The 20,247-nt window shown below is 48.3% G+C and overlaps 1 protein-coding gene across 1 annotated transcript in view; it reads right to left on the reverse strand.

The window, feature by feature from the left end:
- Positions 1–15,449: 15,449 nt before the first annotated feature.
- TRPC7 (transient receptor potential cation channel subfamily C member 7) overlaps positions 15,450–20,247 on the reverse strand; it is a gene marked incomplete at both ends in the record, with an annotated part of 165,134 nt that continues 160,336 nt past the window's right edge. The window contains 2 exons of the mRNA XM_080714164.1: positions 15,450–15,619; positions 18,252–18,327. Of these exons, the coding sequence (XP_080570290.1) occupies positions 15,450–15,619; positions 18,252–18,327 (246 nt within the window). The remainder of the gene's footprint in view (positions 15,620–18,251; positions 18,328–20,247) is intronic.

Consider the following 20,247-nt stretch of genomic DNA (forward strand, 5'->3'; position numbering starts at 1 on the left):
CTCGGAATGATGCTGAACCAGACTGAGGCTACTCCCTTGAACCCTCCCCATTTTGGTAACCCGCATAGACCGGTTAAACAAACTTGGGTGTTTAGAAATGCAGTAACCCATGAGGTATGGAATTCAACGTCCAAGGTGGCGCCCCCACTGACGTGGTTTCCGGACTTATATTTTAATCTGGAAACAATAATGGGGGGTGTTAATGCCATAACTGACCCTAAAAGAAAACTTATAACCCGTGAGGACATGAGAAAGAAAGGATTTTGGGTATGTCCAGAACATCAATCGGTAAACTTAAGGGAAAAATGTGGAGGCGTACAAAAATCCCATTGTGCTCATTGGGATTGCGTCATCGCAGCAGACGGACAAAACCAAAGGGGGTTAGTTAACTCGGGCTTAATATTAATGAAATTCATTAACCCGTATCCAATTGAAGGCTCTAAGGAGGAGGCTAATATAGTCAAAATCCATTTTACGGAGATGGGTAAAGCAGAAAATCGATGGGAGCGAGGGTTCACTTGGGGTATAGTCTTGTCCCCTACAACTGAAGTAGTTGGAATGCACATGGGTTCTGAGGTTCCTAGCTTCTTTACAACAATAATACCCGGCCGTGCGGTTCTTGCCCAACTACTCTTAACAGTAGAACAACCGGCAGAACCTGCTAGGAAACCTGCCCAACTAGGCCCAAAGCTAGTCACCAGAATTCCTATTACCACCACGACCACTACCACCCCTACCTCAATAGCTCTAAAGGCGGGGTGGACCACTCCACTATGGTCGATGGCTAAGGCCGTTTATAACACCCTTAATCACACTGCTCCAAATTATACAGGGTCATGTTGGCTATGCTATGAACCCACCTTACCTTTCTATGAAGCGGTAGGAATAGAAGGGACATATAACATTAGCAAGGAAACCCCAACCAATTGGAAACAGCAGCCTGTGGGCTTAAATTCAATAACTGAAATAGCAGGTAGAGGAACATGTGTGGGGAAGGTCCCTCAGGACAAACAACAGTTGTGTGCCACCTCCCTGCCCTCTCCAAATTGGAGTGCCAATACCTGGGTAAGCCCCAAACAAGATCTGTGGTGGGCCTGTTCTTCAACTGGGATAACTTCCCATATCACCACCACAGTATTCGATCCCTCCCAAGAATTCTGTATGATTGTAATGATAGTGCCCCGCCTCTTATATTATAGAGGAGATGTCCCCTTTAACTATTGAAAGGAGGGAACACAAATAAGCCAATTAAGAGCCCTTCGTAGACCTAAAAGGGAACCAATTACTGCTATTACTGTTTCAGTAATAATAGGACTTGGGCTTGCGGGAGCAGGGACAGGAATCGCCGCCTTGGCCACCCAGAAACATGGCCTGGCTACCTTAAGGTCGGCAATAGACAAGGACATAGCGCACATGGAGCAGTCTGTTTCTGCACTGGAAAAATCCCTAACGTCCCTCTCTGAAGTTGTACTCCAGAATCGGAGAGGACTAGATCTCTTGTTCCTCAAGCAGGGTGGACTATGTGCTGCTCTAGGTGAAGAATGCTGTTTCTATGCGGATCATACAGGAGTGGTGCGTGACTCCATGGCTAAAGTGAGGGAAGGATTACAAAAACGTCAAAAGGAAAGGGAGGCCCAACAAGGATGGTTTGAATCATGGTATAATTTTTCCCCATGGTTGGTGACCCTTCTCTCGGCCTTGGCTGGGCCCCTAATCGTTATAGTTCTTATTCTTATCATAGGCCCATGTGCTATAAATCAACTCATAGCCTTTGTGAAAAACCGTGTAAGCGCGGTACAACTCTTGGTCCTCAAAAGTCATTATGACCTTTTGGACACAAATACAGCTGAGGAAGAATCCTCAGTATAAACAGAAAAAGGGGGAAATGAAGGAATGCAGGAAGAAGAATCTAAGATATTGACAATACTAGTATAGGGAATCTACTAGAAATAAGAAAGCAGGATATTAGAATTAAAATAGGACCCTTGTAGAAGTAAGAGAGTAACAAAAACATGTGAGAGTACTGTGAGGAAACATTCCCCTCTCCTGATAAAATTAAAATGTGAAGAATTAACCTAGAATAAAACTGTGAGTCTCTGCTTCGGTAACCCCACTTGCCAATATAAAGTACAACTTGTAAGTTCCTGCTTATGATAACTGCCTGAGTTCTGGCTTCTGTGAAACTGCTTGCTTATGTCCCAGCTACCTTAATGTTAAAAGTTGTTTTAATTTAAAAACCTAGGTTACTATTAGAAATTATTTTAAGGATAGACTTGTTTTTCAAAATTCTTGATGTTAAGAATTGTTTTTTAAAGTTTGAGATATTTTAAAATAGTATAAAGTAATTTAGGGAATGAAGCTATTTTTCTTGGAAGTGAGGCCCAAGCTCACCGCAACTTTATCTCAAGGAAGCACCCGGAGGGCTCCTCAAACGGTCAGTACTCAGGGGCCGAGCTGAAGGTTGCCATAGTAACCAAGCATAAAAGAGAAAGTCACTCTTTGGCGGGCAGTGACGTAGAAAGGCTGTCATTTAAGACTATTTGCTGTAATTCAAGTGTGTGTGTGCTTTCTTTTGAAATTATTGGTTGTACTTGTTTACCTTTTTATCTGATTGGTTATATCCTACCTTTTGGCGGGCTGTGACGTGTGTAACCACCCCTCCAGGGGCTATAAAAATAGAGCCTGAAGTGTGCTCAGGGTCGAGCTCCGACCACTTTCCTTGCTGTCTACTGAGGCTGAACGCTAGCTCGGCCAGAGGCTCCCTCTGGTAGCTGCTGGGCAATTCCTCTACTGACAGTCAAGCTAGTGAAGGAGTCTCGACCCTGGCATGCCAGTGAGAGCTGCAGCACTATAAACTCTGCTTGTGAGTTGCAACCTTGGTGTGTCCTTCGTTATTTGGGTAAGGGGGTGACTCTCGGACCCTAACAGGAACAACACAGAATGAGTAAGGGCTGGATTGTGACTAGCACATATGACACCTGGAGATGAATTATAAAAATACCCCTTTCCCCTTGGCCTCAGGTTGCACCCCGCCTTTCAGCAGGGCACATTTGTGCAGTGCCCACGCTGCTCAACTTTATATGGCAGCCTTGAGGCCAGGCAGTCGTTCCTGCAGACTCACCCGAGAGGTCACAGCAGGCTGTGTCCAGCTCCAGCGTCAAGGCTCTGAGGAGGGCAAGGGGGCACCTGGCCTTCCGAGCGTCTCTCCCCTGGGGAAAGGCCCATACAGAGCAACCTGGCCGGCTGAGTTGTGGGGATCAGGTTGGATGACAGGCTTGGTGGAGGCTCAGAGAGGCCTGTGGGAGGGACATGGTCAGCCACAGCCACAGAAGGCAGCGGGGGCCAGGAACCAGGTGTGGGCCCCCAGCTACACTGAGGAGGGGGTAGGCTGAGTGTTCCTGGCAAAGGCTGAGTAATAGGATAAAAAGCAAAACCTTACACATTTTTACCCACTTGCATTTGTGGATTAAGATTTATATAAATATGCAAAGAAAGCCACAAGCAACTACCCTCTAATCATTATTCCCTGGTGCTTGGCTTAAGGGTGATTTTCATTTTCTTTCCTTCTCTTTTTTCTTTTTGAGTGCTGAGGTTTTAAAAAATTTCTCTAGTGATCATGGTTTTTTTTTTTAATAATAAGAATAAAATTTTAAGGAAACAGTATAAAGCAAAACAGCAATTTGCTGTTTTACTTTTCTTTCCCTCTCTGGGTCTCATTCCTTCAGGGCCTCATCTGTCTAGCCTCCTTCAGCCCCTCTGCCTGCCAGGGCTGAGGCTGCAGGGGACGGAGGCTGTGGCCCTGTTCTGTGATGGTGACAGTGGCATCACAGAGGACACTTTTCTATCTGCATGGTGGGCACCCATGTGAGAGGACACCAGGCGAGAGAGAAACTCTCATTTTGGCTCTGGGGAGTCTGTCCTCCGGCCAGCGGAGGGTCAGAGCTCTGCTGAGCCAGACGGTGAGTGGGCTAGGCTTTTTCACACCCATTCTCCTGAAATAGTGCCCTTTCTTGAAATCTGCTTTTCTGGCCCAGTGGAACCCTTTCTCAGAGCCTCATTCTGAATCATGACAGAGGAAGAGGCCCACCCTCGGGCCTCACTAAGACCATTTGGAAATAAAGAGAAAAGATGACAAGCCAGCTGGGTCCCTTTAAGGAATCCCCACCTGAAGGGGTGGGGGGGACAAAAATAGAACCAGGGACACAGGAGGAGGAGGCTTAGCAGGCTGGAGGGAGCGGTGTGCTGATTATTAAAGAGTGAATTACCTGGTCTAATTATGAATGCACTTGAACAGCACATTTCTTCCTCCTGTAGATCGGAAGTGGCTCCATTCTAATTCCAAAGAGCAGGAAAGGGAGAGAGATAAAAAGTGAATCTCCAGTATGAGTACGAAGCCCCTTGTGTCTTCTCCTCCCCAAGTAGTCCTGGTGGAGAGTGGAGAGGAGGCGCGGACCCCACCAGGTGCGCTCCCTGCTCAGCCAGCCTGGAGCTTCCACTGCCAGCTGGGGGATGCGGCCAGGCCCGCAGGTGGCCTAATGCCAGGATAGCTTTGAAGCCTGATGGCAGGCTGTCTGCCCCAGGGCTCTGCTTTCTGATTCCTGGCCAAAAGTAGAGACGACCCTCCCCAGACCCTCCCCAGGCCCAGTGCATGCATAACAGTTCCTTACCTCCAAGAGCCTGGAGACAAAATCCCCGCAGGCCACACTTGGACCTCATTGCCTCCTTCTAGTGAGGCTGCCAATGGTGTGGGCACAGCGTGGACTGGATGGGTTGAGCTAGTCACCCTCTTTCTTTGTTTTTCCTGCTGTTTCCAATGCTTCATCCCCTATCTTTTCAGCCTGCAGCAACCCTAAATATCCCTACTGAATGGGAACCATCCCATTTGAGCTAGCTAAAACACTGGGCCGGGCTTACGGCAGGGACCTCATGGTACTTGTGTTGAAATATGGTTGACTGTGATTCGGCTGGGAGTATCTATACCCCACCTTCAGTCTGTCCATCTGCATTAGTAATAGGTGCCCTACTGGTTTCTAGCAGGACATCTCAGGGACACATTGAGATATACCTTCAAGGAATGTTCCTCCTGGCCAGGCTGCCTACCAGGGACAGTGCTTCGACACTCCTTCCCAGCCTAAGGGCATTTATCCCATTCAGTTCAGTTCACTGGGACCCACTCTACACCAGGCTAGTGAATTTTCAGTTTATAGGGGTTCCTTCAAGTGGGACACCTGTTCTACTTTGTTTTTTCTACGAAAGGGGATTATGAATCCTGCCCTGCCTACTTTTAATTAAATGAGATAAAGGATACAGAAATGCTTCAGATAGCTATAAGGCTAGAAATCTAAGAGGATGTTATCGTCCATTGAACAATATGCTAGTTAGCTTTCTTCTACTATAATGAAATGTCCGATATGATTAATTTATCAAAGAAAAGGTTTGTTGTGGTGGTGCACACCTGTAATCCCAGTACTTGGAAGCTGGGACAGGCAGATGGTAGGTTTAAGGCCAGACTTAGCAACTTAGCAAGACCCTGTTTCAAAAACAAAACCAATAAAAATGGCTTGGGAATCATTAGGTTTTTTTTTTTTTTTTTGGTGGTACTGGGGTTCCTGGAAACCCTTCTACCTGCAGGTTATACTCCCAGACCTTTTTTTTTTTTTAACATTTTTATTTGGAAACAGGGTCTCTTAAGACAGCATGTCTGGCTTCGAACCTGTGCCATCCTCCTGTCTCCGCCTCCCAAGCTCAGGGATTACAAGCGTGCACCACCACGCCCGGCGCGGAATCTTAGCTTTTAATTTCCCAGCTCTTCCTTTTTTCCCCCCCTCATCAGTATTTTTTTAAGAGAGGAGGGAGTGTGTGTGTGTGTGTGTGTGTGTGTGTGTGTGTGCGCGTGCACAAACATCTAAGAAAGCATTTGATTTTTCCTTTCTTTTCCCAACATAACAATCATGGTAACAGAACACAGCTGCTGATTTACTGATGTATTTAATGTAAGTAAAGAAGGAAAGAAAAAAGCAAAAGTAAAAAATAAGAAAGAGTTGAGGATGTAGTTTGGAGGTAGAACGTACCTGGGTTCAATCCCTAGCACCAAAAAAGCAAAACAAGAAAAGGTCTATTTTGGCTCAGTTTTGGAAGTTTCAGCACACAAATGATTGGCCCCATCTTGGGGGCCTGTGTCAAGGCAGTGCGTCATGGCGGGAGTGGACAGCAGAGCAAAGTGGCCTACATCAGGAGGAAGGGAGGAAGAGGCCGGGCCCGGGGTCCTGCAGTCCCCTTTGAACACATGTCCCCAGTGACTTAACGACATTCTGCTAGGCCCCTCCCACTCCAGGGACCAAGCCTTTAACACATGAGCCTTTGGGGGAAACATGCAATTTCCAAACTATAGCAGGCAGTAATCCATTGATTTCCTTGTGCTATCTCCTCTGTTTGGCCCATCACTCTTACTAAGATCTCAGCAATCAGCTTACCTGTTCCTAGGCTTGCTCCTCTCCCTCCAGTGAGGCTGCAAGGCCCTAGGGGTGGGGTGTAGGGGATCCTTCCAGTCCTTCGTACATTGCAATGTGTGGGCAGAGGGAAAGACTGGGAACAAAGCTGTATTCAGCATAGCGTGGATCCTCCCATAAGATGGCCAAAGCTACATTTTGGGGGGTTTGTGAGGGGAGGGTTCCATTGGAGTCTAGAAAAAGGGTTTCTAAGCAGAACATCACCAACTCAGTAGTGGGGAGGCATGCTTGCTGTTTCATTGATACCACTGACTTGCATTGGTTGGATACTTCTGGTTAAGGCACCTGACCTTATTATTCAGGACTAGATCATTCTTTTAAAATGCATGGGTGTGATTATTCTTCTATACATGGACTGAGTATGGCATAAAAAGTTCTTGGACCATCCCCAGCCCCTCTGTTTAAGTTATCTGTTTCACAGTGACATACCACCTCTTAACCTAGTGGTCTAAAGGGATCTTTACTTCTCTAAAGGGATCATTACTCCTCATGATCCTGGGGTTGACGAGGCTCGGCTGGGCAGTTCTACTTCACATAGCTGAGTCACTCAGGTGGCTGCTCATAGTGCGGGCTTAGCTGCACTGAGGTTTCTCTCCACAAGCTGTTTCCACATTCAGTGACCTAGCTGAGCTTCTTTCCAACATGGCAGCCTGCTTGCTGTAAGATAAGCTCCAGTAGGCATGTGCCTATCAAGCTATGACGTGTTTTATACTTGCTAATGCCTGGCTGGCGAAAGCAAGTCATGTGGCCTGGCTTAGCGTCAGGGTGGGAGGGAACACACAGTGCCTGATTACCTGGGGGCATGTGTCTGGGGCCACAGATGTGACAGTTCACCACAACCGTGTTTTCCTTTTCTGCTTGTGATGTCATCTAAGTATTTCACAGAACAGAACAGTGGCCATGCTATGCACCTGGAGAAGCTGCTGCAGAACAGTGGATCTCTTTCAGCTGAGACCCTGTTGCTTGAAGGCCTGCATTGAGACTTGGGAAGGTCACGAGGGTTCAGGCTCAGCTCTGTGCCAGCAATTGTTTGTGCCCAGAGGCGAGCATGACTCCAAGGGGGAGAGAGGTGCTGAGGCCTGTGGAGGCACCAGATTCTCTCTGGTTTTCCCTTTTCTGTAGAGTGGTGCTGCCTCTGGCTTCGTGGCCTCTGGTGTGGTCTCCGTCCCACAGGAAAGTAAAGCCACCAAGACCACCTCCCCAACTCCTTGGGTTGCATCCAGGTCTCTGACACCCTCAGGCCAATGTGGACTCACAAATGGGGTGTGCCTCCCCTTTTCCTCTCCCCTGGTGCCTGTGTGTGGGGGCTCAGGACCAGTGCCATTCTCATCTCCAAGAAGGAGGAGTGCTGGTAGTGATCAGCCACACACATGGGCTTTGGGCACAGTCTGAGTCTCTTTAATAGTAGACCCATGCTGGGTGCAGTGGCACACACCTATAATCCCAGGACTTGAGGGCTGAGACAGGAAGATCGTAGGTTCGAGACCAGCTCCAGCCACTAAAGGAGACCCTGTTTCAAATTAAAAATAAATAGGACTAGGGGTATAGCCATTCCCAGTACCAAAAGAGAAAAGAGAGAAAGAGAGAGAGAGAGAGAGAGAGAGAGAGAGAGAGAGAGAGAGAGAGAGAGAAGAGCTGACCCATGGCCGTGGGTAGGTGTGCACAGGCTGGGTGTGAAGTGATAGTACCCTTGCTTTCCTCAGGTATCAGTGTCTTGTCTCCAACTGTTAGCTCCCTTTCCAGAAAGTAGCCCTTATGTTTCAACTCAGACTGAATCTTTCATGTCATATGTTTGCAGGGGGAGGGCAGACCAGAGGTTTTAAAAAATCACAAAAATAATATTTCTACCCTTGGGGAGAAACACTGAGAGTCTACACAGAGAAACTAGAATACTGACCTCTACCACCCTCTCCCTGCAGCCTCAGCACAACGGAAACCCCTCACCTCTGAGCTGGTGCTTGGGGAGAGAGAGGCTCCGGAAGCCCTAGGACACAGGAAAAGCATGTGTGTCTCTGCAGGAGAAGTGTCAGGAGATGACACCCCTGTGGCCTTAGCAGAAGCACGGAATACACATTCTGTTGGCATTCTTGGTTTCAGACAGTGATAATGCTGAGCTTATGTGAAGCTGTTGCTAAAAAATCTGTCTGGCTCCTGGAGGGAAAGAATGCTCCCCTGTAGCAGCACCAGGCTTTGGGGGTAGGTATCTAAGCTGGTTCTGCAACTGGGAAGCCCTTGGAGACTCTGTTTGGCTGGAGTGTTCCTTCTGTGCTTGATTCATCTGAGCACAAAACCCTGGGGCTGTGCTCTGCTCTATCATTGAAAACAGGGTGTGTGTGTGGAGCCACTTCCTCTCCTGCTTGGGTCTGGGTGGGGACTGCTCTCCCCACTGGCATTTGAAACCCTCTGAGCCCAGGGTCCAGCTGCTAGGATTCTTGCTGCTCGCCAGGATCTATGCTCATGAAAAGCAGCAGAAGGCCCCAGAATCTGATATTGGGTTGCATTTATGTAACTGAAATAGTCCATTTTACCAGGCTTATGCCTATAAAATAGGCGATATATTTTCCATTTATAGCAGCAACCTCACCAGCCAGAAATTGGTCGTGTTCAAAGTGCCTACCGGTTATTTCTGGAGTCTCTGAGGGGTGACCACAGGTAAGAATGATAACTGCAGTCGCCATGCCAGCGGCCTTGCCCCACCTTAATGTTATATCCCCTCTCACCTCCTTGCTGCCCGCTGCCTCTATAGAGCTGCTGAGAGACGCCTCAAGGGAGGCCCAGGGCCCCAGTTCTGGATCCTACCAAAGTGGTAGCCTGGGCACAGCAGGCCGACTCCTCCTCAGTCCCCAAGGGCATGCAGCCCAGCCAGGCCACACCTTGAAGGGTCTCTCCTGAGCACTTTAACTTGGCTCTCCTCTATTGTCCAGAATCTCACTCAGTCTTCGGATTAACTGTCCTGACAGTTTTTGGCCTCAGCTCCTCTAACCATAGAAGCTTAAAAGCAGAGTTGAGAAGAATGGGGAAAAGAACTTACAGTGTCATTTCTGTGTTAATCAGGACAGAAATCAATACAAATTAGCGTAGACAATTACAATTTTATTTAGCAGTGAACTGAGAAGTCATCTGGAACAGGTCACCAGATTTAAGGAAGCAGGGCTCCAGGGGTAGGCTTGACCCAGGGTCTATGTTTTGTGGTCCCCACCTTCCCCCATCCCTCTCTTTCTTTCCCTTCTTTCTTCTCCTCTCTTTTTCCTTCTATTTTTAATTGCTCTTAGGCTTCATTTGCAGATAGTTCCTGTCCATGTGGCAGGTAGGTCTCTGCTGTGAACTAGATGCATATTCTCCTGTTCAGCAACCTGTATATGTATATATACATACGCCATGATATATATCTATCGTGGGAAATTATGATTGGTCCTGCTTGAGTCTGCTGTTCATTTTGAGAAACTGCGCCCTCAGGTTGGCTGCACTGGGTGAGGTGCTAGCCCTTGTCTGTGGTGGGTGAGGTCTGCTCACAGCCAGCAGGATGTCTGATGCTCCCTGCCCTGCTCCCAGGCTGCTCACAGGCCAGCTCTCTGCTCTCTCCCGGGATGAAAGTGCCACAGTTAGAAGTGCTGTCTACCACCAGTGTCAGGACCCACCCTCAGACACCTGGAAGCATCCTCTTAAAGTCTCATTTGGCATCTTTAAGTTGCTGTCTCTCTTTCTGTAGTGTGTGTGTGTGTGTGTGTGTGTGTGTGTGTGTGTGTGTGTGTTACTGGGAATTGAACCCAGGGGCTTTCTACCACCGGGATATACCCCCCCCACCAGACCTATTTTTTAAATATTTTATTTGGAAACAAGGTCTCACCAAGTTGCCAAGAGCCTCACTAAGTAGCCGAGGCTGGCTTCGAACCTTGTGTGATCCTCCTGTCTCAGCCTCCCAAGTGCAAGGATTACAAGCGTGCGCCACCATGCCCAGCTTCTCCAGCCCTTTTTTAAAATGTATTTTCTGTTTCAAAAAAGGGTCTTACTAGGTTGCTGATGGTCTTGTAACATTGCTGAGGCTGTCCTCAAACCTGTGATCCTCCTGTCTTAACCTTCCAAGTACTAGAATTACAGGTGTGCACCACCACGCCCAGGTAAGTTGCCTTGTTTTGTCTTGTGTTTCATGCCTACTACTGTGGGATGGGAGTCCCGGACCTTGGGGACTGTGGGGTCAGTGCCCCCTTGGAAGCCTCTGCATGCCAACTGTTCCAGGATTCCTCATCAGTGGGTGTGGCTGACGTAACAGCCATGTCATGGCACAGTGGGCAGACTCGGGCATTCTGAGGGCCTGAAATCTCTCCTCCTCCTCCTCCTCCTCTTCCTCCTCCTCCTCCTCCTCCTCCTCTTCCTCCTCTTCCTCCTTCTCCTCTTCCTCCTTCTCCTCCTCCTTCTCATTTTCTTCTTCTTCTTCTTCTTCTTCTTCTTCTTCTTCTTCTTCTTCTTCTTCTTCTTCTTCTTCCTCTTCCTCTTCCTCTTCCTCTTCGTTTCTTCTTCATACTAGAGATTGAACCCAGAGGGGATTGTACCTCTGAGCTACACCCTCAGCCCCTCTTATTTTTTATTTTGAAACAGGGTCTCACTAAGTTGCTGGGGCTGGCCACTTTTAAAGTTAGCATCATGATAGGACACTTTCCCCTGCCTTAGCTCTAAGAAGATTCTTTCCTTTCTCCTCCTCATCCCTCCAAGGGCAGGCAGGTGCTAGCTGCTCCAGAGCCCTCCCTGAATGCAGACAGGTGGGGAAGGGCATGTCCTCCCTGGACACCCCCAGGCATCAGAGCCTCATTCCAGAGGGGCCGGGTGATTGAGGGACGCTGTTCCAGCCAGGGCCCTGGTTGCTAAGCGAGTCAGAACATTCTTCTTCCCTCTGGGCTTCTGAGCTTGTCTTAACACCTGAGCTCCAGCCAGGAAAGTGCTTCTGGGTGGAGGAGAGTCCCATACTCCCCCAACACCATTTCTCCCAAACTTCCCTTCCCTTCATCCTTCTCTCTAAAGACTCAGGCCTTTGGGAAGCAGTGCACACATATCTTTATTTTCCCTGTGTTCTTTGTCATTCCTTCCCTGAACAAAGGGCATAGGATGTCATCCCAACTTCTTGCGAGGGGAAGAAGAGGAGACTAGCAAGCCAAAAAATAGTCCTTTGGTAGGCCTTTTTGCATGGCCTCCCTTTCAGGAACAGGTGAGCCACAGAAGCTCGCTGCTCCTGCAGGCCGGGGGCTGGATGCACTTTTATTTTCTGCTTTACCTGTGTAGGTGAGTTTCATCCATGTGTTTCTCCTGGAGTTCCTTCCCCAAGGATCTTCACCCTTTGAAGGATGAAGGAAAGAGCTGGGATAAACGTAGGATGGAGGCGTGCCTACCTGCACAGGCAGGTGAGAGCTCGGCCCTCCAGCTTCTGCGGTCTGCAGCTTCCGCTTCACTAAAGCATTTTACTGAGCACTTGCAGGACTGATATCTGCCAGGCGTCTTGTTTATAAGGTGTCATGCCCTCCCCAGGAAGGCATCTGGTCATAGCCTTCGTGGCCCGTTGCCACTCAAGTGTTTTCCTCCGTATTGAGACCTGGCCAGGGGAATCTCCCCAGGCCTGTGCTGTGTAGGCAGTTTTGTCTTGGGATTCTGCTGCGGGTGAAGGAGCTCCTGTCCAGTCTAGAAGAGGCTGCTGTGCTTTCTCGAGTGTGTGAGTCCATTAGCAACAGCTCTGGGGGCTTCTGCTCAGGAAGTGTCACCAGGGCTGGCTACATCCTATTGGGAGCCATTAGACGGTGACAGGTGGCTGGAGAAGTCGCTGTTTCACCACTGTACCCAGAGCCTCCAGGGCTGCCACTTGCCAGCCCCAATAGAACCCAGGGGCATTCTACCTGTGAGCTACACCCCAGTCCTATTTTATTTTTATTTTTTTAATTTTAATTTTAATTTTTTGTGGGTCTGGGGATGGAACCTAGTGACATTTGACCTCCAAGCTACATCCCCTGTATTCTTTATTTTGAAACAGGGTCTCACTAAGTTGCAGAGGGCCTCACTAAGTAGCTGAAGCTGTCCGTGAACCATGATCCTCTGGTCTCAGCCTCCAGAATGCTGGAATTACAAGTTAATTTTTATTCTGAAGCAGGGTCTTGCTAGATTGACAAGTTTTACTACTTGCTGAGGCTGTCCTTGAACCCGCGATCCTCCTGTCTCAGTATCCCAAGTACTGCTATTACAGACGTTAAGTCACCATACCCATCTCTTTCTTCCTTTTTTTTATTTTGAAACATGTACAACCCAGCCTTTTTTCTTGTCTTATTTTGAAACAGGGTCTTCCTAGGTTGTTGAGAGTCTCAGTAAGTTGCTGAGGCTTCAAGACCATTTGAGGACCACCTTCACCTCCCAGGCCCAGCATAGAAAGACTGGGTTTTCTTTTTCAGCTTTAACTTAGTAGGACTTTTATTTCTGTAAGGAGCAGATTTGAGACTTATGTTTGATAGGAAAAGGGTGCCACACAGTTTGGAAACAGTGGCCAACTGCCTTTGGTTGAAGGCAGACAGGGAAACTGAATAATGCATCTTTGAAGTACTGATTAGTTTTCTGAAGAAGGTAAGTGGGAGATCTGAAAGGAAATCTTCCCCAAGTCTTGGTAGTTTTTCCCCTGGGTCAACCAGTTGCTCCTTCACAACATACATCAGCCTCTATATTCAGAGGCCAGGCTTAAAAAGGAGCCCTGCTGGGTGCAGGAGGAGGAGGCCCTTCCGGGGACTTGGCAAGGGACTGAGTAAATACTTGCTGACGTTCTTTCATCTCCTGTAGGTCTTGTGGAGCCTGGATGAGTATTTGAGAAAAACTGTGGGTTTTCATTTCTAGAGATGTACCATCATAAAGACTTGCACACAATCTGAAGGGCACTTTAGGATTATAGGTTCTTTGAAATCCATCCATAGTTCCCCCCGCCCCCAGAGACCCTGACTCAGAAAGTCCCAGGCTAGAGCTTACATCTGTACAGTGGCCTACACAGGCAGCATGCCTGAGGAACCCATCAGAAGCTGTCTGTCTGTCCATCTTGTTTGAGAATCAGGTGGCTGTGCTGGTGGGGCCAGGAAGGCCCAGGCATGGGGTCACATCTCAGTAACATCTTTAGTCACCTCTCAGCTGCTAGGGCCTCACAGAATTGACTCCTTCCCCCCAGATTGGGAAGATTTGGCAAACTTGGTTCACTGGCTGACTGGGAGCTGACACTGACTGGCATGAAGAGTGATGGACTGCTTATCAATAGCCCAGGAAAAGATGAGAATAAAATATGTTTCTATTCACTGTATTGCTTTCATACTTATGCTAAAGTTGAAAAGTCATTAAGTCAAAACCATCACGTCAGATACCATGATTCATATATATGTGTATATATACTCAAATAAGTGTGTATGTATAACATACATATATATGTAAATATATAATTTTTATCTATTCCCTTTCCAGCACTTCAAGGTATTTGAGTTTGTACCTCTGACCCTCCTCACAGGGTTGTTGTGATGCAGGCAAAGCCCCAAGCACAGTGCCGGGTATGCAGTGAGTGCTCCCTGCTTCTGGCCAGCATTAGGAGTGTTCATTGCCTTGGGACCAGTGGGCTCTTCTGGAATCCAGGGGCATCTTCTCCAGCCTGCTCCGAATGGGTAATGTTTGGGATGGGGCGCCCTCTGGTGGCTGTTACTATTTACACGTAGGCCCCTCCTTCAAACAGATTTGGGACTCCGTTCTTGCCCTGCCTCCCCTCCCTTTTACACACCAGAGGAAAGTTCTGGAAATGAGTGGGGAGAAAACTTTCCACCAGCCCAGTGTGGTGGTGCACACCTATAATCCCAGTACTTGGGAGGCTGAGACAGGAGGATCCAGGTTCTCGGCCAGCCTCAGCTATTTGGTTAGGCCCCCCGTAACTTAGTGAGACCCTGTTTCAAAATAAAGAATAAAAATCAGGGACAGTGTAGCTCAGAGGTAGAATGCCCCTGGGTTCAGTCCCCAGTGCCATACAAAACAAAACAAACAAAAATCTTCCCACCTTTCTTACTTCTTTCTTTGCCTCTTTTCTAACCTTGGGGTCACCAGGTCTAGGGATAGGAAGAGGGACTTGGTGATGGAGGCCGGAGCTGTACTTCATGGGGATCCTGGCTGTGGGACTCTCTGGGTTGGTACCTTCTCCTCCCAAGGCATCCCTGGTAGGGACTCCACAAGGCCACCTAAAGACAAGGTGCAGGATGGCCTGGCCACATATCCACAGAGATCCCCAGGCTCTCATGAGGTCATTTTATTTCTTTCCATTTTAGGTAAAAATAGTAAATACAAGATAGCTTTAATAAAGGTAAAAATACATCATTTGGATTTTGTTGTTTTCTAAACAGTGCTACCTACAGTACAATTTTTTTATTTAGGATTTTTAAACTTTTTTATATATATAAACAAATATAACTATTTTGCTATTAGGCTATCTGTGTTCTCATCTGGCACTTAAGAATAGATCACAGGTCACCTTCCGGTTCTTGTTGGATGTGTGTGTGCTGGGGGCAGCTAGAGGGTTTGTGGGATGAGAAGGTCTGACTTCCCAGGACCCAGCCCCAGCTGCGGTCTGTGTGCAGTGGGAGGGCACACGTGTGCCCTAATCGGCCTTCTCTTGCTCAGCCACAGGGATGCATTTCCCTGAGGCTGGACCAAAGGTCTCACGTTTGTTGGGGGCACCTTCTCCCCTCCTCTGTGCAGCTCTTCTTCCCCAGCAGCCTGGTTTTATAGCAGTTCTGGTACAGGCAGGCCCCTGGCCGGAGGTGTCAGAGATGTGCTAGGGATCCAGCCAGTGGATTCCCTCTGTCCAGAGGAGTGGGTGGGGCCTCCCCCAGGATGGGGGCCAGGGCGTCCAACCTGGCCTTGGAATGCTGGTAGAAGTCACAGATGCCCACCAGGCTGCTAAATGTCTTTGCCCTTGTTCACTCTCAGGTGGTCTTTGTTTAGATTCTTTCCAAATTTCTCACTGAGCTGTTGGATCAGGTCCGCCAGCTCACCTGTGGCTTGGGACTTCTCTTCAAGAAGCTCATAGCGTAGGCTGGAGATATCTTGCTTGATTTCCTTCAGCTCACCTGTAAGGACAGATGAAGTAATGCTGAGTATGATCACCAGAAGGAAGAGGCGCATCCCAGGTACCTGCGGGCCCAGCGCATGGTGGGCAGGGGTAGCGGTGAGGCAGTGGGAGCCCTGTTTGACCTCAGTACCAACCAGGATCTTGCCATCCAAGAACACACATACCCATTTAAAACGCTCCTGCCAGCTGGCCCTGTGGCACATGCCTGTAACCAGTACTTGGGAGGCTGAGACAGGTGGATCACAGGTTCAAGGGCAGCCTTAGCAACTTAAGCAAGTCCCTCAGCAACTTGAGACTGTTTCAAAAAATAAAATAATAAGCTGGGCATGGTGACACACACTTGTAATCCCAGCATTTGGGAGGTGGAGACAGGATGATCCAGGTTCACGGCCAGCCTCAGTTACTTAGCAAGGCCCTCCTGCAACTTAGTGAGACCCTGTTTCAAAACAAAGAATACAAAAATAGGGCTGGGGGTGTAGCTCGGAGGTAGAATGCCCCTGGGTTCCATCCCTAGTACTGCAAAAATAAAATAAAATAAAATAAAATAAAATAAAATAAAATAAGAGTGGGGGAGTGGGGGTGTAGTTCAAAGGTCCTGGGTACAATCACCAGTACCATAAATAAGAAAACAAATAAACCCCTTCTCCTTCCATTCTTAGAAAGCTCTCCCTTAATGGTTTGAAGGAGGAGTGGAGATCAGGGCTATGAATTGTGTCTAGCACCTATTTCAAGAATGTTGGTCTCCCAGCCATTAAAGGCACATTTCAAGACAGAGCAACACCCTCATTAACTGGAATATCTATTTTCATGATGCTCTTTGTTTTGTTCTGTCAATATTTGCAGAGATGAGGAACTCCAGGTGCTTGAGAGGATGGTTGAGTACAGTGGATGCGGCCGCAGCGCTTCCAGAAGGAGCCAACTGCCTGGAAGGGTCCACTTGCTAACAGCAGCAGCAAAGCCTCGGGGCACAAGCCCTTCTGACACCTGCCACTGCCTCCTAAAGCAACAAGGGACCACCCAGTGGGGACTTTCACTTTTTATTTCTACACTGAACCCCGTGGTTAGAAGTCCAATGGATCCGTGCTGTGGGAATCCTTTTATTAACCACAAAGGGGGATCGAAAGGCTTTTTCCTGATACTGTAGATACTGGACTTGACTCAGGTGAGAGTCACTGCCTGTGAGCATAGTATTCATACTTATTTTCCAGGTATGCTTTCTACGCATAAAATGCAGAGCTCATAAAAGTGTAGACTGAACCATTTTGACAAATGCGGATGCCCACTCTTTCTTTTCACCAGGTGTTCCAATGAGCTCTGTGCCCAAGGTGTCATTTAAGTGCATGACTCCTGGGCACCCCACCTTTTGTATCGGTTGCACTCATGTCAGTCCCAGTTGTGAGCTGCTTGAGGCTGGCGAGTACCACACCTGGGAGTTTTATACTTGAGACCCATAGGCGTGGGTCTTCTGGCTGCTGCTCAGCCTCTAAGCAGTGTGAGCTCAGGAGACAGCTCAGTCATTGGTGGGCTTCAGGCTGTACACTGGGTACCCGCTCTTTTAGAAGCCCCTGTGGCCCATGCCAAGAGGAGACTTAGTGTCTCCAGTCATGGATGAGGCTCTTTCTATGAAGCAAATATTCTATTTATTCTAGGTATCTCATAAAGATTAATGACTTGGCATAAAGTAACTCACTTTTCACTTAAAAGTAAGTGCTTAACACAGATGGAAAATAACCCAAACAGTGAAAATAATATAGTTGGGAAATTTCAGTGTGTATGAGAGTCACCTGATGCTATTATCCAAAACAAAAACTCCAGGCCCCAACCCAGACACGCCAACTCCTTAGGTCTGCCTGGGGTCTGGAATCTGCAGTTTTAGTAGCCAGTACCAAGGTGGGAAATACTTAGACAAACACTGCTGGTTGTTAGAGTCTGAGAACCTGAAATGATCCGGACAAGGGTCCTTGGAACTGAGCCTGTGGCAGACTCTGAAAACAGTGTAGAGCCTATCCCCTCTGTAGGCGAGCCCACAGAATGACACACAGGAGCTAAAACACCGGGCCATCCTGAACTCAAGGGACCTGAGGCTGACTCAAAGCAGCCATCACTGTGGAAGGCTAATGTCCACCATATCCACCTCCTAATCTCTGGTGTCTAACCTGAGGGAACTAAGGCCACAGTGGAATCAAAGTCACTAATCAGCGGGCCTTAAAATACGGAGATTATTTGAGATTGTCCAGAGGAAGCCAATCTATTAGCCGGAGTTTGTAAAAATGAAGGAGGAAGGCAGAAGAGTGGTCCAGGAAGATGGAATCACGATGATGACAGGCAGCAGACGTGGCAGCAGATGGGATGGAAGCTGTGCGGCTGCTCTGATGGGGCCCACATGCAAAGACTGGAGAATGGCCCCGAGTATGTGCTGAGGTTTCCTTGCACTCCAGCAAGGGAAGTAAGACCGTGGTGCTGGACACGCATTCCACCCTCACTGCACGAGGGACCGACCCGCAGAGGGCCTCCAGCAAAGAAGGAGCTCCCCAGCCATACTGTGCTTTTAGCCCTGTGGGCACCTGCCTTCTGACCTGCAGGCTAGCATTGATTTAGGACTTCACATTCCTGGTGACACAAGCACTTACCTTCATTGACTTCATCATTTTCTCGGTCCACCTGGGCCTTCAGGACGTATCTTTTAATGAGCCGTTTCATGATTTTCTGAAACGTGAAGAAAGAAAGGGTTCAAGTCCACCTGGCCCAGTACAGAGGCCAACTCCAGTGCAAGGCATGAGGGCTCCTTCCTCACGGGGCCTCACCTGGTGCCCTGGCTCTGGAGGGATGCCCTGTCTGCTGGGGGAACCTGGCCAGTCTCTCTGTCTAACCTCCCTGGTTCCCAGGATTCAATGTGTACTTTAATCTGGATGTTAAGAACTAGACTCTTCTCAGTGGCAAAAAAAGGGAGGAAGAGAAAGAGATGGGATCATCCTGGATGCAAAGTACTGCTCCAGGGTCCTAGGCCTAATTCGACCCCTATCAGTCACATTCTTCTTTCCTGGGCTTCAGTTCTAGTTCAAAGAAGGGATATTGGGGAAGTCTTAGCAGGCTAGCCCACGTGGAGCTGTATCCCATGGAGGCTGACAGTGAGAGGTGTGATGTTCAAAGGAGGACACTTGATTGGTAGATAAGTCAGAAGCTGGCTTAGTGGACAAGCCTCTTTTACCTTGGAAAATCCCTGCCAGACCAGCAGCAATGGCAGCCGGGCTTCTGGAGGTCTTGAGGAGAGACTACTCCCTTGGCATCCCACAGGCCTGACCCTGGCCTGGCTACCATTCATGCTGGAGGAGGGGAGTTTGGCCAACCCCAGGTTTCCATTATTATGCAGACACTGTATTCTCTAAGCAAATGAGGCATGCATAAACACTTAAGAGACACCAAGAATAGAGGCAAGTGTTAAGAAAGACCGCAGGAGGTGAACTTTGGATTTTGTCAGCTAGTTGTTTCACAGTTCCTGAGAAATCACAGATTTAAAAATATTTTGGAAGCAGAGACATCTGACTCTTGCAAGAGATGAACAGCATGGAAAAGAGAGAGGGATTTCCCTGTTCCTTGCTCCTCCTGTCCAGTGGCTTACTCAGCTGCTCACACCTAGGACCAAGGGGACAGAGGAAGACATTCCTAGACTAAAGGAACCTGCAGGAACCTTAATTCTGTCCCTGGTTTTCACTGTGTAACCTCACAAAGGCTTCCAAGTTTGCTCTGACAATGTAAAAAAGGAACGTGAACTGCATGCAAAGAGCTGGAGGGTGCAACTTGCTTTTATCACCAGCTCATGGGTCGCTCCACACATCTCCCGGGAAGACCTTGCTGAGGGTCCCTCCCCACACTGTGATTCCAGGACTTTGCCTAAACCTGGCCACAGTTGCCCATGACTCTGGGTCAGCTCATTCAGGCCAGTGTGTCCCTCTTCTGCGTGGGTTCATATCCTTCTAGCTCCACAGTTTGGGGCATGAAATGCCCCTGGGTTCAGTCCCAGAACCCCTCTCCCACACTATCCTATGGGCTGTGTTTACCATTATTACAAAATATATCCCTCATGCTCCATTTGTTTAGAATTAATGAGCTCGTACTCAATGCAGAAGCCCTCCAGAAGGAAGGGAGAAAGAGTGAAAAATTAAAAACAAAACAAAAACAACAACAAAGAACAGATAAACATATTCAGTGCTTCCCATAGACCAGGACTGTGTTGGTCTCTTTCACAAAACTGATCTCCCTGAATCCTCCTAGAAACTCAGGGAGGTAAGAGCTGTCCCCATTTACGGTGAGGCTTAAAGAGTAAGGTGACTTCTCCAAGGTCACACAGATAGTCTAGGATTCAGCCAAAGTAGAAAGCAAAGCTGGGTCTATGTCTGAACTTCAGAGAAAGGCCAAGTGCAGGGTAGGCTAGGGAATGAGAGTACTCATTAACTGGCTCTTGTTAGCCTGAGGCGGTTGGGGCTGCTTCTGGTATGAAGTCATTTTATACAGGAGGAAACCTCACTAGGTTTCAGAGGATGGTGGCCTCATGCAGCAATCACCTCTTGGAGAAGTGCTGTGGCACTGGCATGCACGCTCCTGCTCTATTCTTGAGCACTGGCTTGC

Source organism: Muscardinus avellanarius, assembly GCF_963383645.1.
Source record: "Muscardinus avellanarius genome assembly, chromosome: 1".
Taxonomy (NCBI): domain Eukaryota; kingdom Metazoa; phylum Chordata; class Mammalia; order Rodentia; family Gliridae; genus Muscardinus; species Muscardinus avellanarius.